General features: G+C 46.3%; 1 protein-coding gene and 1 non-coding gene across 3 annotated transcripts in view; both read right to left on the reverse strand.

The window, feature by feature from the left end:
• ITGAL (integrin subunit alpha L) overlaps positions 1-11,076 on the reverse strand; it is a 42,108-nt gene extending 31,032 nt beyond the window's left edge. The window contains exons 1-7 of one of the 2 annotated variants that reach the window (XM_042921104.1): positions 10,800-11,076; positions 9,645-9,747; positions 8,855-8,949; positions 8,676-8,743; positions 7,164-7,281; positions 6,908-7,038; positions 5,649-5,794 (exon numbers count right to left, since the gene is read on the reverse strand). In XM_042921104.1, the coding sequence (XP_042777038.1) occupies positions 5,649-5,794; positions 6,908-7,038; positions 7,164-7,281; positions 8,676-8,743; positions 8,855-8,949; positions 9,645-9,747; positions 10,800-11,049 (911 nt within the window). In that variant the 5' untranslated portion in view covers positions 11,050-11,076. The remainder of the gene's footprint in view (positions 1-5,648; positions 5,795-6,907; positions 7,039-7,163; positions 7,282-8,675; positions 8,744-8,854; positions 8,950-9,644; positions 9,748-10,799) is intronic. The other variant, XM_042921105.1, reaches the window with a different exon arrangement.
• Positions 1,838-1,922, reverse strand: TRNAQ-UUG. The gene has a single exon. It is a non-coding gene; the product is annotated as a tRNA-Gln (tRNA).
• Positions 11,077-16,297: the final 5,221 nt, after the last annotated feature.

The raw sequence follows: 16,297 nt of genomic DNA on the forward strand, positions 1-16,297 counted from the left end.
CAGCTCATTAAGTCACTGTCCTGCTGATTATGCAAAAGCCCTTCTCCCATTCCCCAGGCAGGTATTCCCAGCCTTCAAAGTTCTCTTCTGAACCGCCTACCTAACCCTACCTCGCCCTGGCTGCCACACCTCTCCTCCCTACCCTGCTCTTCCACAGAATTCTGGGCGGCCAGGGGCTGTCCCCAGAGCCCATGGGCAGCGACAGGGAGGCTTTCTGAGGAGCTGTCTGGGCTTCCTACTCTCCAGTTCAACCACATGCAACTACTCTTTCACCAGTTAGACATGCTGGGGATCCAGGTGAGATTTCAGTGTGGAAAACGGGCTCCACGGCTGGAGAAAACTGGGAAGTCACTTTTCCAGAGCAAGCTAATCTAGCACTCCCTATCCACCCTGCCTCCCCCACCATCGCCAGGCCACCTGTAGACCTCTGCTACAGCAAGTCTCCCAGGGGACTGAAGTGACTTGTTTCCATGTCAGTTTTCCCCAAACCGTGAGTTCCTCAAGGAAGGACCACGTCTGATTTGCTGCTGTATCCCTGGCTCCTGACAGAGTAGGCACTCAGTGCATGTGACATAAAAGGAGGACGGGAGTACTGAATGTCGGACAGGCCAAGGCGCCAAAGTCCCACCTGTCCACGGCCTCCTTCTGAAGCCAGATAGGGTGCCCATGGCTTCTGTTGGGACAGCAGCTCTATGTGTACCATCTGATCCTTCCCTCCCCACCCCACAGCCAACAGAGATGGACGATTAACCCAAGAGTAGCAGGTCTACAACCCCTGACTTATGACATGACCTGCTTTGGGAGCAGAAGCTCAAAGTCACACAGAGGGGCTGCGGTGGCAGGTGGAGGAGAGACGCAGAGAGAAGGGCAGGAAAGCCCCCTGGAAGCTTTAGAATGGAGGAGCTCTGACAGGCAGGGCTGAGACCCCTGTTCTATCTTGGATGCAAACTGTTTCCCCAAACTCCGTCCACACGGACATGGCCTCTCATGGCTGTTCATGGATTTCCACCCAAGTTTCAATTTTTTTTTAATGTTTGTTTATTTTTGAGAGAGAGAGAGCAAGCAAGCACACGTGTGAGTAAGTGAGCAGGGGAGGGGAAGAGAGAGAGGGAGACACAAAATCCAAAGCAGGCTCCAGGCTCTAAGGTGTCAGCACAGAGCCCGACGTGGGGCTCAAACTCACGAACCATGAGATCATGACCTAAGCCGAGGTCAGACACTTAACCGACTGGGCCACCCAGGTGCCCTGATTTCCACCCTGGTTTAAACCACCATCACCTCTCATCTGGATTTTTCGGTAGCCTCTTACCTGGCCTCCCTGCTCCCATCCTTGCCCCCTCCACAGGCTAATAGCAGCCAGAGGGATCCTTTTAAAAACATAAATCAGATGATCACCCCTCTGCTCAAAAACTCCAATGGACTTGTCTTCTCACTTTGAGGGAAAGCCAAAGTCCTCACTATGGCCTCCAAGTCCCTAAGTACTTGGATTCCCAGGTTCTCTCTGACCTCACCTCCTACTACTTCCACCCCTATTGACTTCTCTCCAGCCACACTGGTGTCCTGGTTGTTCTTGGAGCCTCCCAAGCACATTCTCATCTCATGGCCTTTGCTATTCCCTCTGCCTGGGACAGTTTCCTCACCTTCAACGAGTCTTTGCTCACAGGTAACCTTCCCTCATCTTCCTACTGAATATTGCTTGCTTTTTCTTTTTTCTTTTTTAATCTTTATTTATTTTTGACAGAAAGAGAGAGAGACAGAGTGAGAGCAGGGGAGGGAACAGAGAGAGAGGGAGACGCAGAATCCAAAGCAGGCTCCAGGCTCCGAGCTGTTAGCACAGAGCCTGACGCGGGGCTCGAACCCACGAACCGCGAGATCATGACCTGAGCCAAAGTCAGACGCTTAACCAACTGAGCCACCCAGGCGCCCCTGCTTTATTTTTCTTTATAAAACTTACATCTTCTACTATATTATCAAATTGACTTCTTTATCCTATCTGTTGCATTTCTCTCCCCTAATACAATGTTGAACCTCAAGAGGGTAGAGATTTTTGTTTCAATTACTGCTCTATTCCCAGAACCTAGAACTCGGCATACATGGCCAAAACCAGCCCACAGCTTGTTTCTGTATGGTCCATGTGTAAAAAATGGCTTTTATATATTTTTTAAAAGAGTTACAAAAACAAACAAAGAAGAATATGCAAGAGATACTAGATGTGGCCAGAAAGCCTAAAATATACTACCCAACTCTTTTCAGAAAAAATTAGCCAAGTCCTGGCCTTGAATACTGCCTGGCACACAGTCAGGTAGTCAAGAAATATTTATAAAATATATTTCTATGGCTGCTCCTTTTTGTTTCTACAGCTGACACCTTTTGGGGTACCTTTCCATCCTATCATGACCTCTTTCTCTAAGAAACTGTCCCCTTCCCACAGAGGTGGGACCCCAGAATCCACATCTGTGCTATGTGACTTTATGCCACAGAGCAGAGCTGGATGGACCCGTGGACACCTAACCCAGGCTCGGCCAATCAGCTTTTCTCTCCTGGAAGCTGGAATTCGGGTTGCTCATCCGAACTGAGGAGCTGAGGCTGCTATTTTTTCCATGGACATGGCTTGCCACGGACCCACCAAAGCTGTCCATAGACAGGGAAGAGTGAAGCAGACAGGACAGGTCAAGTGAGCCCCAGAAGAAAAGAGGTGGAAACACATCTGTAGAGTCTTAAGGACATGCATCACTTGCATGTGTAACTAATGCAAATTCAACTATACCTGCCCAGCAAAGGAATGAAAATGTGAAAAACAAGCATCATAGCACAGGAGGCCCATGCTGCTCTTTCAACGGATTTGAGTGTGTGCCCAGGGGAGCATGAGACGGAAGATATAATTCTCTTATTCCCCAAATTGCTTCCATGTTTCCACGTTTCCAGTTTTCATAGCCACTTTAATGTTGAAAGATGGGCATTTCTGGCTCAGTCGGTTAAGCGTCGGACTCTTGGTTTTGGCTCAGGTCGTGATCTCATGGTTTCGTGGGTTTGAGCCCTGTGTCGGGTTCTGTGCTGGCAGTGTGGAGCATGTTTGGGATTCTATCTCTTCCTCTCTCTGCCCCTCCCCCTATTCTTGCCATCTCTTTCTCTCAAAATAAATAACTATAGGTCTTAAAAATTTTAATGTTTCTTCATTTTTGAGAGAGAGACAGAACGTGAGAGTGGGTAGGGGGAGAGAGAGGGGGACACAAAATCCGAAGCAGGTTCCAGGCTCCGAGCTGTCAGCACAGAGCCGGATGCGGGGCATGAACTCACAATCCGCAAGATCATGACCTGAGCCAAAGTGGGACGTTTAACTGACTGAGCCACCCAGGTGCCCCAGGAAAGGTATTTTTTTTTTTTTAATGTTTATTATTTCTGAGAGAGAGAGAGACAGAGCATGAGCAGGGGAGGGGCAGAAAGAAAGGAAATCACAGAATGCGAAGCAGGCTCCAGGCTCTGAGTGTCAGCACAGAAGCCCGATACGGGACTCAAACCCACGAACCATGAGCTCATGACCTGAGCCGAAGTCAGACGCTTAACTGGCTGAGCCACCCAGGCACCCCCAAGATAAGTATTTTTTTAAATATACAATATGGGGGAGCGTGGCTGGCTCAGTTAGTAGAGCATGCAACTCTCAATTGAATTCTCGGGGTTGCTAGTTCAAGCCCCACGATGGGTATGGAGCCTACTTAAAAAAAAATAAATGAAGTGAATGAACGAACGAATGAATGAATGAATGAATAAATACATAAAATAAACAAACAAACGGGCTCCTGGGAGTTGTAGTTTGGTCTGCTTGTGCTGGCACTGCTATTGGCTCGTGCTAGCCTCTGTCTGTCTGTGGGCAAGCGCCACTGTGGTGTTCAAGAACAGCCCATGGGAGAATCATTTGAAGAGGTGGTGACAAAGGTCATACAACAGGCGTGGACATGTTTGGATTTCCAACAGCTACCCTGCTGGATTGCCGTGGCAGATATGCCCCAAATGTAGCATTTTTCAGTGCACGTGAGGACAGAAGCCCAGCACAAACATGTTCACTCCGAGGCCGCAGGATTCTGAAAGGGATTTCCAGAACCCTTTCAGAAGAGAGAAGCTGGAACAAAAATCCCCAGAGTCAAAGACACTACAGGAAGATTCACCTGGAGTGAGGCAGAGGGTCTGTGAGTGTCAGGGCTGTGGAAAATCCTTCAGGCAAAAAGGCAGTCTAACCTTGCGTGAGAGAATCCACACTGGTCAAAAGCCCTTTGAGTGGACCCACTGTGGATAAAGCTTCAGGGGCAAAGGCAATCTTGTCACATATCAGCAAAAACACACAGGAGAGAAGCCTATCAGTGCAAGGAATGTGGGACAAACTTTAGTCAACGAGGTAGTCTGGCCGTTCATGAAAAACTCCACACTGGACCGAAACCCTACGAGTGTGCTATTTGTCAGAGAAACTTCAGGAATCAAAGTAACCTTGCTGTTCAAAGAAGAGTTCACAGCAGTGAAAACCCCTACAGATGTGATCAGTGTAGAAAAGCCTTCAGTCAGAAAGGAAGCTGAATTGTTCACATCAGAGTCCACGCTGGCCTGAAACCCTATGCTGCATACGGTACAGGAAGAGTTTCTACACCAGAAGGAATCGTATCTTGCAAGGCAAAACACGCAGGAGAGATACCCTATCTGTGTGGCCAGTGTGGGAAAAGCTTCACTCAGAGAGGGAGTCTGGCTGTGCACCAGCAAAGCCGTCCACAAAGACTCACCCTTTGATCACTCTCGTCAAAGGAAGTTCTCTTCATGAATTAAAAGTACAAAAACCCTCAGATCAAGCAACTTATCCAATTCTATGGGATGAACGGTGACTCCTTCAGAAAGACCATCATGGGGTAGGGCAAACTGATTTTTCTCCTTTCCCCCAAATGAGTATGAAAAGTAAATGTCTTGTTTATTACCCTCAACAGTAACAACAAAATAAATAAAATATATAATATGGCCCTTCAACACACCCCAGCTACATTCATCTAGGCCTCACTTTAAACACAGCCATCTGGCATCTCTTTCTGTCCATGCGTCCTGTCCCTGTGCTTTAAAAAAACCACCTTTTTTTGCACCGAAAACAACAACAACAACAATAACAATAAAGCCATCTGGTCCAACTCTGGGGGAAAAAAACTTCTATAGTAGATTTAGGAAATCAGGATATGCTAGTTTCCAACGTGGACTTGAATATGTCGAATTTTAGAACAGTTCAAGGAATTCTTCAAGGACAATTTTGACTATCAGAGATTTTTGTTCACACACTGACTCCAGAAGCCGATCACCATCTATGATGGGACTCTACCATGGCTTCCATGTTCACAATCACTTTCCAAGTCTTAATTCTAGTCCCTCATGAGGTCTGGCCATACTTCCTGCCCCAAAGGTTTATGAGCTATCCCTGCATCCTCCCAAGAACTGCCCTGGGGGATTTAGTTAGTATAAAGTAGGTTTCTGTTACTTACAATTAGAAGAAACTGTAGTAAAATAGCTTCACTTGAATTCTTCCAATAACCCGCCCCTTGCTGAGCCCACCTGTTGAGTTCCTACACCCTGAAACCTGAAGAAGCCAACGAAGAGTGGGCTCTCTCCTGCGCAAGGGGACTCACGTGACATAGTTGATGGCACGAAAGGTATTGGTCAACAGCCGCATATGTTTTACTTTGCCCAGCAGAGCAGCAGGGTTCTTCACCCTAACATAATCCAAGAAATCAAATTCTGTTTTGCATTCCGTGGAAAACTGAACAGCAGCAAACTAGAAAAAGAAGAAATGAAATGGCATTACATATCCCTTCCCACTTGTCTGTTCCAGTCTATTTCTTTTAATTAATTAACTAATTAATTAATTTTAATTTTCATCCAAGTTAGTTAGCATATAGTGCAACAATGATTTCAGGAGTAGATTCCTTAGTGCCCCTTACCCATGTAGCCCATCCCCCCTCCCACACCCCCACCAGTAACCCTCTGCCTGTTCTCCATATTAAAGAGTCTCTTCTGTTTTGTCCGCCTCCCTGTTTTTATATTATTTTTGCTTCCCTTCCCTTATGCTCATCTGTTTTGTATCTTAAATTCCTCATGTGAGTGAAGTCATATGATATTGGTCTTTCTCTAATTTTGCTTAGCATAATACCCTCTAGTTCCATCCACATCGTTGCAAATGGCAAGATTTCATTCTTTTTGATTGCCAAGGACTACTCCAATCTATTTCTTATCTGAGACCTGGGGAACCCAACTCCGCATCCCTGCCTCAAAGCATTCTTTTGAAAATGAGGTAATATATACACAAACACAGAAATAAAATTAAATAAGCCTCTGATCCCTTACGTCGTGCTGTCTGCTGAACTCCTATCCTCTGGGTCAGCCTGCCTCACCAGTGGGGATGGCTTCTAGTAACCATATTTGTGCTGAATGACCCTGCTAAACTGACTACAGCTGGTTGGGCCACGGAGAGAGAGCCACTTGACTGAGGCTAGGCCAGTCAGAATCTATTCTCCGGGAATTTGGAACTTGCAGAGGGAGGGGTTGGTTGAGAGGCCAAAAACAAAACAAAACAAAACAAAAAAACCCATCCTCCTGAAACCTTCACATATGAACTTGGGAGCTTTCCACAGTCTCATGTGATCCAAAGAAGCTGAGGGAGCTAGTCTGCAAGAGAGAAGAGGGAAGCAAAAGCCAAAAAGAAACAGAAATGAGAACTAAGGAAAATCCTACAAGCTTTTTACTTCCTGGTTCTTGACTCTTCCAGAGGTCCAGTTACACTGTGGCTTTAGATTCTGGAGACACCTCATGCTAAATTTTTTTTATGCCTTAAGCTAGCTCAAGTAGGCATGTATTGCCTACAAACAGAAAAGCTAATTAATATATTTACCTGGTAGGAAGAGTTGCTGAGTTTCCTCATCACATCCTTCATGAAGTCCAGAATTTTCTGAAATTCATCTTGCTGCAGGCTCATTGAACCATCAAACAGAAATACCAAGTCTACGTTGCCCTTTATACATTCTACAGAGGCCAGACACAAAGGGACTTAATGAAGTGTCTCCATGGGTTGGCCTGCCCATGCTGGTTCCCTCGTATGAGCAACCACTTGGGAGAGATTTTTACCCATGAGATCCCCAGCTCCTTACCCTGATAACCAGGATGACTTTGCAGCACAGGACCCTTCAGATTCTGGTCGAAAAGGTAACACAGGCCACTCAGATAAACATTCTGGTCACATGTCCGAGACAGTCCAGGGTCACAGGCCTGAAGGAAGCAAAGGTTAAAAAAAGAAGGGTTAGGGCTTCCTTTTCCTGTGTGTCTTTTGGGCATCATCAGTCAAGAACAAGAACCTTCAGAGTCATCATCCCCTATCCTCACTCCCCACATCCAACTGGTTATGCCTAGAGGACAGAGTCTATACTCTTGAGTTTGGCATTCATATTGTTTACAGTTGAGCACTACCCCACATTTCCAGGCCCTTCTTCTCCCATTCCCAATCACACATTCTGTGTTTGAGCCAAATCACTCACTATTCCCGGAATATACAGTGTTGCTTCTTTCATTTATGACTATCCCTCCTGCCAAGCTGCAATTTTTCTTGAAAGTCAGAGCTCATGTCATCTTTGTATCTCACTCCTCTGACCCCATCAGAACCCAGCACATCGGCTGGCATGTTAATAACAGCTAAGTAAACAAGCTCAAATTAAATACTGGGTAAATATTTCACTCAGCTAGCCTTCTATCTCTCACATACCTGTGTCAGAAGATGCTGCTGGGATGAACTGTAAAGACCAATGGGCTTACAATCAAATGGGAATTTGACTCCAATCCTGGCTCTACCTCTTTAAAACCATGTGACCTTGGGGCACCTGGGTGGCTCAGTTGGTTGAGCATCTGACTCTTGATTTCAGCTCAGGTCATGATCTCGTGGTTTGTGAGTTTGAACCCCACGTCGGGCTCTGTGTTGACAGTGTGGAGTCTGCTTGGGATTCTCCCTCTCTCCCTGCCTCTCTCTCTCTCTCTCTCTCTCTCGATAAATAAACTTGATAAAAAATAAAATAAAATAAAACCATGTGACCTTGGCCAAGTCTCTTAACCTCTTTGGTTTTGCTTCCTCATGTATAAAATGTGTATACTGATCCCTATCTACCCAAGTGTCTCAAGGGTTAAAAGAGATAAAGCAGTGATTCCCAAACATCAGGCATTTGTGTACCATGGGACAATTTCTGCCATGTGGGTGTCTCAGGCATATTATTATTTATTTGATATTTTATTTACTTTAAATTTACTTTCTTAAAACTTTAGCCTCATCCCAAGCAATTCAATCCAAGAAATCATGAATTTGATGTGTTGTATATTTTTCCTAAAAAAAACCATTAAATGAAAATGTAACTATAAAACATTAAACGCTTGCATACCACCAAAAATCATCTCTGTACATCAGTGGTCACAGATATTTCATATTTGGAAAAAACTGATATTGGGTCTCAAAAATAACTGGCTCATATTCAATTCTTAATAAACACTGATTGAATCAGAATCTCTTTGATGCTTTTAATCTTCTACAGGATCTTTACTCCATCTTCCTTTCTTCTTCTCAATCTCTCCTTAGCATCAAGCTTCACTGGCTCTCATATCACACTATACAAAATTCTTACCAAAAGGCTTCCCTTTGTGGAGTCTGTCGCCAGGGTCATTCCCAAGTACTTGGAGGTATAGTTGGAACCTGTAGACACCAGGAGATTGGGCTGGAGGAATTTAGGCAACCCAGGTGTGGTGGGCCAGCCTCAATTTCCCTGGGACACCATTCCTCCCAGTTTTCTGACCAGTTACTCACCATGCAGGCTGACTGGGATGCAGTGGCCAGTGCCTGCCTGGCACTGATAGAGGTTTCCTGTGCTGTTCCCCTCACCTGGAGCTCCTACGACAACCCTGATGAGAAATCTCGCCTGTGAGATTGAGTTGTCCCGTTTTTTACCCACCCACTCCCACCCACTGAGGGTTCAGATCCACAAGAATCTCAAAGCAATGCAGCCACTCTCTTTCAGGGAGGCTCCTCAGCTCCCACCCCTTCCCTGTGGAATCCCAGATAAGATAAGCCAATACGTCAAAATTCTAGAAAGTTAAGGATCTTTTTCCATTTATAGTCTAGAAAAACTGAGGTCCAGAGAATGATGTGGGACAATGTCACATTAGGAGTTCGTTCAATCAGTCATCAATTCAAATTCAATTCAGTTCATCAGTAGCATCAATTCAGTAGCATATCTACGATGTGCTAGGCTGGGGTATACGCTAGGGATGAGGTGGGGGAAAGACGAGCGAAATCCCTGCCGTCAGGGAGCTCACTGCCTAGTCGGAGCGCCAGTGGGAAATCTAGGAAGCGTTGCAAAGCCTTTTAGGGGCTGTGATATTTACTCTTCCGTCAGACACTTATGTGGAGCTTTAAAGATGGGCTGTCCTCGTCCTATCTGACGGCCTCGCTTCTGTTTCCGAGAAATCCCACCCCGACTCCGTGAGACGGCAAGACCCTGGGGACCCGCTGGTTCCCCATCTGGCCCACCCGGGGCTGGGGTCCTGGCCGCCTGTCCTGACTCCGCAGGGCAGGGAGGGCCTGGGAGGCAGCTCACCAGTCTCCAACCTGCAGAACGCGGTACCCAAAATGCCTCCCGGCGTGTGGGAACGAGAAGTTTTGCACGTGGCGGACTTCCAGGTTGTAGCTGGAGACCTGGGCTGAGGGAGACGGCGGAGGGGGGGTGGAGGGGGGGAAGGTGCGGTCAGTCACTTCCGCTGGCCAGCGACCCCGCACGCGCCCCCAGAGCCACGGGCGCCGATTGGCCGGCGCCCACGTGCCCTAAGTGGGTGGGTCCACCCACAAAACCCTGGCGCTGTCCTCCGCCGCCTCCGCAGCCAGCTGCCTACGCCCCAGAAGGAGCCGGACCTTTCCCCTTGGGCTTCCCCTTTGACTGCCTTGACCCCGGGGAAATTTGGAAGGAGCGACTCCCTACTACCCAGAGCCCCATTTGGCCTCCCTGCAAAGAAGGAAGGATGAGAAGGCGGAGGTCCGTGAGATAGTGGCAGATGGAAGGCGCCCCCCAGGCGGTGCGGTTGCCCCATAGCAGGGTGCATCTCCCTACACACCCACTTCTCCCTTGGGCCGCGGCCCAAGATAATTAGCCTCCGGCCTCCTTCCACAGACTCAGAGTCAGGATCCCCTGATTTCTGTGAAGCTGCCTCTCATCTCATGCTCCCTTACTGCCTACGCCACCATGCACCAGTCTCTTCCTTAGCTCTCAGATTCCCCCATGCCACCCCCCCACCCCCCACCCCCCAAGCAGCCTGGGCATCCTCTTCAAGCCCCTAACTGTCCATTCTGGCCCTGCTTTCCTTCCAGGCACCAGGCTTATTTCCACAGCATCCTAGGATGGCAGAGATGCTGCCCGCCATTTGTTCAGGTGAATGGACTGACCCCCAGAGAGGGCAGGCCCAGACCCCAGCCCAGCTCCAGGTACCCATTAGCCATCTGCCTTTTTCTAAGACCTCACTCCACATCTCTACTGCCACCTGTGTCTCCCTTCTCTGTCTTTCCCTCCATACCTTGCCTCTACTTCGGACTCTTTCTTTCCTTTCCCCCTTCTCCCTCCAAGATTCCTGATCCTCACATCAGCTAAGGCCATTCCCACCCTTAAAGCCGCTGCTCAGTACTCCAGTTCCACAAAGCCCTGCCCTTCCCCTGGCCACAGACACATGTCCCCTCCCCGACCCTCCCCTGTTCCCTTGCCTACCAAAGAAAAGAGGCCCAGACAGCAGCAGCCTCACTACGATGGTGCAGGAATTCATCCTTCCAGCGGCTGCAGGGACCTGACCAAGGAAGGCTCCAGGTTCAGAGAGCCCTGGGGATTCGCTGACAACCCACACAGGGTGAAAGAGGAAAATGACAATGCCCCAGGGCCTCTTGCAGTGGGACTTTCTCACAGAGGCGCCAGCCTGGTGACACTGGGTGGGGGTGAGCCTGTAGGGGTTGTGAAACCGCATGAGTTGAGAGGAAGTGTAACCAGGTTAGAGACATTTCCTGTGCCTGCTTGCATTTTCACATCATCCAGGAGCAGACAACACGGTAGGTAGATGACCACCTCTTCTGCCCAAGGCCTGCTGATCCATTGTCTTTCACCAACACAAACGGAAGACTCTGTAAAGGTCAGTAAAGGACTGGTCAAATAAACTGTGGTACAAACATAATGGGATGCCACCAAAAAAAAAAAAAAAACAACAAAACAGTAAGGAAAGAAATAAGGTAGGAAAAAGAAAAAGAATGAGATAGCTTTCTCTTCACATTGAAAAATGCCCATAATACACTGTTGAAGAAAAAGAGCAAGTTACAGACAGTATAGTTAGTGACTTATTTTTCTTCTAAAAAACAAAAAAGCAAAAAAAAAAAAAATCCACAGAAAGGGAGAAAATATTTGTAAATCACATATATAACACAGGACTTGTATCCAGAATATACAAAGAACTCTTGTAACTCAACAGTAAAAAGACAAATAACCCAGCTTTTCAAATGGGCCGAGAGTTTAAATAAACATTTCTCTGAAGATGACATGTAAATAGCCACTAACATAGAAAAGATGCTCAGTATCATCAGTCGTTAGGGAAATGCAAATCAAAACCAAAATAAGGGGCACCTGGGTGGCTTCCTTGGTAAGCGTCCGGCTTTGGCTCAGGTCATGATCGCACGATTCCTGAGTTTGAGTTCCGCATCAGGTTGACAGCTGACAGCTCAGATCCTGGAGCCTGCTTCAGATTCTGTGTCTCCCTCTCTCTCTGCCCCTCCCTGCTCACCCTCTGTCTCTCTCTCTCTCTCTCAAAAATAAATAAACATTAAGAAAATAAATAAATAAATAAATAAATAAATAATAAAATGGTGAGGTTCACAGTATGTGAATTCCATCTTTAAAAAATGAAAAATATGGGAACGCAAGCTGGTGCAGCCACTCTGGGAAACAACATGGAGGTTCCTCAAAAAACTAAAAATAGAACAACCCTAGACCCAGCAATGGTACTACTAGGCATCTATCCAAGGGATACAGGTGTGCTGTTTCGAAGGGACACATGCACCCCCATGTTTCTAGCAGCACTATCAACAATAGCCAAAGTATGGAAAGAGCCCAAATGTCCATTGATGGATGAATGGATAAGAAGATGTGGTAGATACATACAATGGAGTATTACTCGGCAATCAAAAAGAATGAAATCTTGCCATTTGCAACTACGTGGATGGCACTGGAGGGCATTATGCTAAGTGAAATTGGTCAGAGAAAAACAAAAATCATATGACTTCACTCATATGAGGACTTAAAGAGACAAAACAGATGAACATAAGGGAAGGGAAACAATATAAAAACAGGGAGGAAGACAAAACAGAAGAGACTCATAAATATGGAGAACAAACTGAGGGTTCCTGGAGGGGTTGTGGGAGGGGAGATGGGCTAAATGGGTAAGGGGCAGTAAGGAATCTACTCCTGAAATCATTGTTGCACTCTATGCTAACTAATTTGGATATAAATTTAAAAAAAATTAAAAATAAAATTTTAAAAAAAGGAAAGCTGAATTCAATCTATAATATTTGGCAATTTATAGAGAGCACCCATAAAAGTGAATCACTGTGTCATGAAAGAAATCAGATTGAAAAATTAAAAAATAGAAGTTGAAATTGTTTGCGTGTGTGTGTGTGTGTATAAAAAATCTGAAAAGACACGCATAAAAAATCTGAAAAGACACGCAACCAAACTCCCAAACAGTGGTTACCTCTGAAGAATAACATTGACACATTTCTGTATTGTCAGATCTTTTTTTACAATGAGGATGTATAAGTTATGTAACTTAAAAAAATACAAATAGTTAAAAGCACAACAGAATTGAGGAACTTGTCTTCACTTATGGGAAAGTGGGAAGGACCTTCAGATTCTCCCTCTGTTGTGAAGAAATCCTGTTCAGCTTGCAAAGCCACTTTCAGTAGCTGTCCCTGGGGAAGGCTTTTGCAGACAGATTATCTATAATCTGCTGCTAGGCAGCTACAATGTGACAAGTTGCCTCCTGGTACTTAGATAATATCAGGTAGTCTTTTTCAAATTCAGTTAAAATCAGATTATTCAGACTGATTCCTTTGGTCCTCTCTGCCGCGGTTATGATTTACTTCTGACCAAATTCTTTTCTATTGTTCTGAGATGACAAAAAAGAACATACACCTAAAAATTCAAACATTACAGGGGCGCCTGGGTGGCTCAGTCGGTGAAGCGTCCCACTTCGGCTCAGGTCATGATCTCACACTCCGTGAGTTCGAGCCCCGCGTCGGGCTCTGTGCTGACAGCTGAGAACCTGGAGCCTACTTCGGATTCTGTGTCTCCCTCTCTCTCTGCCCCTCCCCCCCCACTCTCTCAAAAATAAACATTTTTTAAAAGTATAAAATTAAAAAAAATTTCAAACGTTACAGAAGCATGTAAAGTAAAAGGAAGAAAACTCTCTTTTAACATCCACCCCAACTCCTAAATCTCAAAAACAACCACTGGTAATAATAATTTAGAGCCATACATTCTTTGTGACAAAAAAAAATGTTAGTTCTAATTATTAACCGTACAGGTTGGACGTGTTTGGAAAAACTAATTATCTTCCCACAGAACATCTAACCCAGAATTAATTGTCAAATCAGCCCTCTCCAGAGTAAAGGTTTTCTTCTAGGCCATCTTCAAAATTTAGACTCTTGAATCAGGGCTTATGTTTATAGAAACTTCAAGTGTATCTGTAACAACCCCAGGGATAGAAGGAATTCAGCAAATGATCTCAAAGTCTCTACTGCTTGGATTATAGTCTATGTGTATGCTTCAGCAGGTAAGTATACTCATTTACATATTTATCAAATTTTGTTTTTCAGTTTGTTAATTCATTTAATTTATTTATTAAGAGACAGCAAGAATGAGTGGGGGGAGAGGGGCAGGGAGAGAGAGGGGGGGAGAGAGAGAAAGAGAGAGAGAGAGAGAGAGAATCTTAGCATGGAGCCTGATGCAGGACTCGATTCCACAACCCTGGGACCATGATCGGAGCCAAAATCAAGAATCGGATACTCAACCAACTGAGACACCCAGGTGCCCCTGGTTTTCAGTTTAAAAGAGCAAAAGAACATTTTTCCCCCTTCTGTTTGAGGGCTATAAATCTGAGGAAGCCTCAAAAGTACAAGGAAGCCCCAAGGATTCTAGGGAATCAGACGTTCCATGTTGGAGAGAGCAGATGACTCCCTGAAGAGTTGGGTTGCAGACATCTGAGGTTGGGACCACGTGGGGAAGTCCTGAGACAGGATGTTCCTTGCACACTTGTGGGCGCGCGCACGCACACACACACACACACACACACACACACACACACACACACACACTTCTTCCTTAGTCACAGGCCTTCATCATATCTCAAATAGTCTGTTCTCTGAGGGCTCAGTTGGGTCTCTCAGTTCCATTCCATTTGCCCAAACGCCCATCAATTCTCACGGGAACAATTTACTGCCACTGTAGCTCTTCCTTTCTTCACTCTCCTGCCTCTAGAGAAGGTTCCACCTCCTGGGGAAGGTCCATATTAACCTTGAGAAACCTGAGCTTGTCTCTCTTAGGCTTTAAAACCTCTGATGATTCTCCTTTTGCATACACACGATCATCTCCAAGCTTGTTGGCATGGCTTGCAAGGGCCTTGTTACCTCTCTAGACTCTGTGCTCCAATTTAGCAAATGACTCATCGGTGTTCAAACAGATGAAGCATCTAGAGAGGACTTTATGAAACTCAAAGCATTGGCCTTACTGTCACCCACTTCTGAGGAAAGCAGCTGCAGTAGGTGCCTTCTGCTTGATGTTATCTTGGCTGAATCAAATGAGCAGTATGAAACTGACAGGCCAGGGGTGCCTGGCTGGCTCAGTCAGGGGAGCATGTGACTCTTGATCTCAGGGTTGTGAGCTTAAGCCCCATGTTGGCTGTAGAGATTACTTAAAAATAAAATCTTAAAAAAGAATAAGAAAGAGGGACGCCTGGGTGGCTCAGTCGGTTAAGCATCTGACTTCGGCTCAGGTCACGATCTCACGGTTCGGGAGCTTGAGCCCCGCATCAGGCACGCATCAGATGAGCTCAAGGCCTGCTTCCGTGAATATGAGCCCTGCTTAGGGTGAGCCCCACTTCTCTCTGTCTCTGTCTCTCTCTCTCTCAATCTGCTCCTCGCCCACTTGCACCTTCTCTCTCTAAGGAAGAAGGAAGAGGGGCGCCTGGGTGGCTCAGATGGTTAGGTGACTGACTTTGGCTCAGGTCATGATCTCACAGTTTGTGGGTTCGAGCCCCACGTTGGGCTCTGTGCTGACAGCTCAGAGCCTGGAGCCTGTTTCGGATTCTGTGTCTTCCCCTCTCTCTGCCCCTCCCCTACTCACTCTCTGTGTCTCTCTGTCTCTCGATAATAAATAAACATTAAAAAAAATTTAAAAAAAAAAGGAAGAAGAGGAAGAGGAGAAGAAAGAAAGAGAAAGAAAAAGAGAAAAGAGAAGAGAAGAGAAAAGAAAAGAAAAGGAAACTGATCGTGCTGGCAGGGAGACAGCTAACCAAGGGCAAGGTAGCCTCAGATAGACTGAACCCAAAAGATGCCAGCTTTCTTCAGGATGGCTTAGTTGCTCCACTTACCAACTGTTCCATGAAAATGGACTCAAGCATATCATGTCACAGAGGAGTGACAAATGAGACCCTACGCTGGGAAGTTCTGGGGTACCCAGGATCTGTGCATCTAAGATGAAGCCAGCGGCCTGGATGCCTCAGCTCTTCTGTGTCCATTGTAAGGTAAAATGATTTCAAATATGTCTTATTTTTCTATAGGTCCATCTGTAAACGATGAGAGAGAATCTTCTCTTGCTCCGCGCAGGAGAGTAAACAAGATTTTGTGTGCAGCCATTTCTCATCTTCATCACTGCTCATTCCCTGGCCTAAGCCACCATTACCTAGGGCCAGGATTTTGTGGCAGTCCCCTAACTGGTCCCCTGCTTCCAGTCTTGCCCCTGCTATAGTCTGTTCTCCATACAGCAGCCAGGAGGATCCTTTAAATATACAAGTCATGGGGCTGAGCCTGGATGGCTCCGTCGGTTAAGCGTCTGACTCCTGGTTTCATCTCAGGCCATGATCTCATGGTTCATGGGATGGAGCCCCATGTGGGGCTCTGTGCTGACAGCAAGGAGCCTGCTTGGGATTCTCTCCTCTCTCTGCTCCTCCCCTG

The sequence above is a fragment of the Panthera leo genome, chromosome E3 (genome assembly GCF_018350215.1).
Source record: "Panthera leo isolate Ple1 chromosome E3, P.leo_Ple1_pat1.1, whole genome shotgun sequence".
Lineage (NCBI taxonomy): Eukaryota > Metazoa > Chordata > Mammalia > Carnivora > Felidae > Panthera > Panthera leo.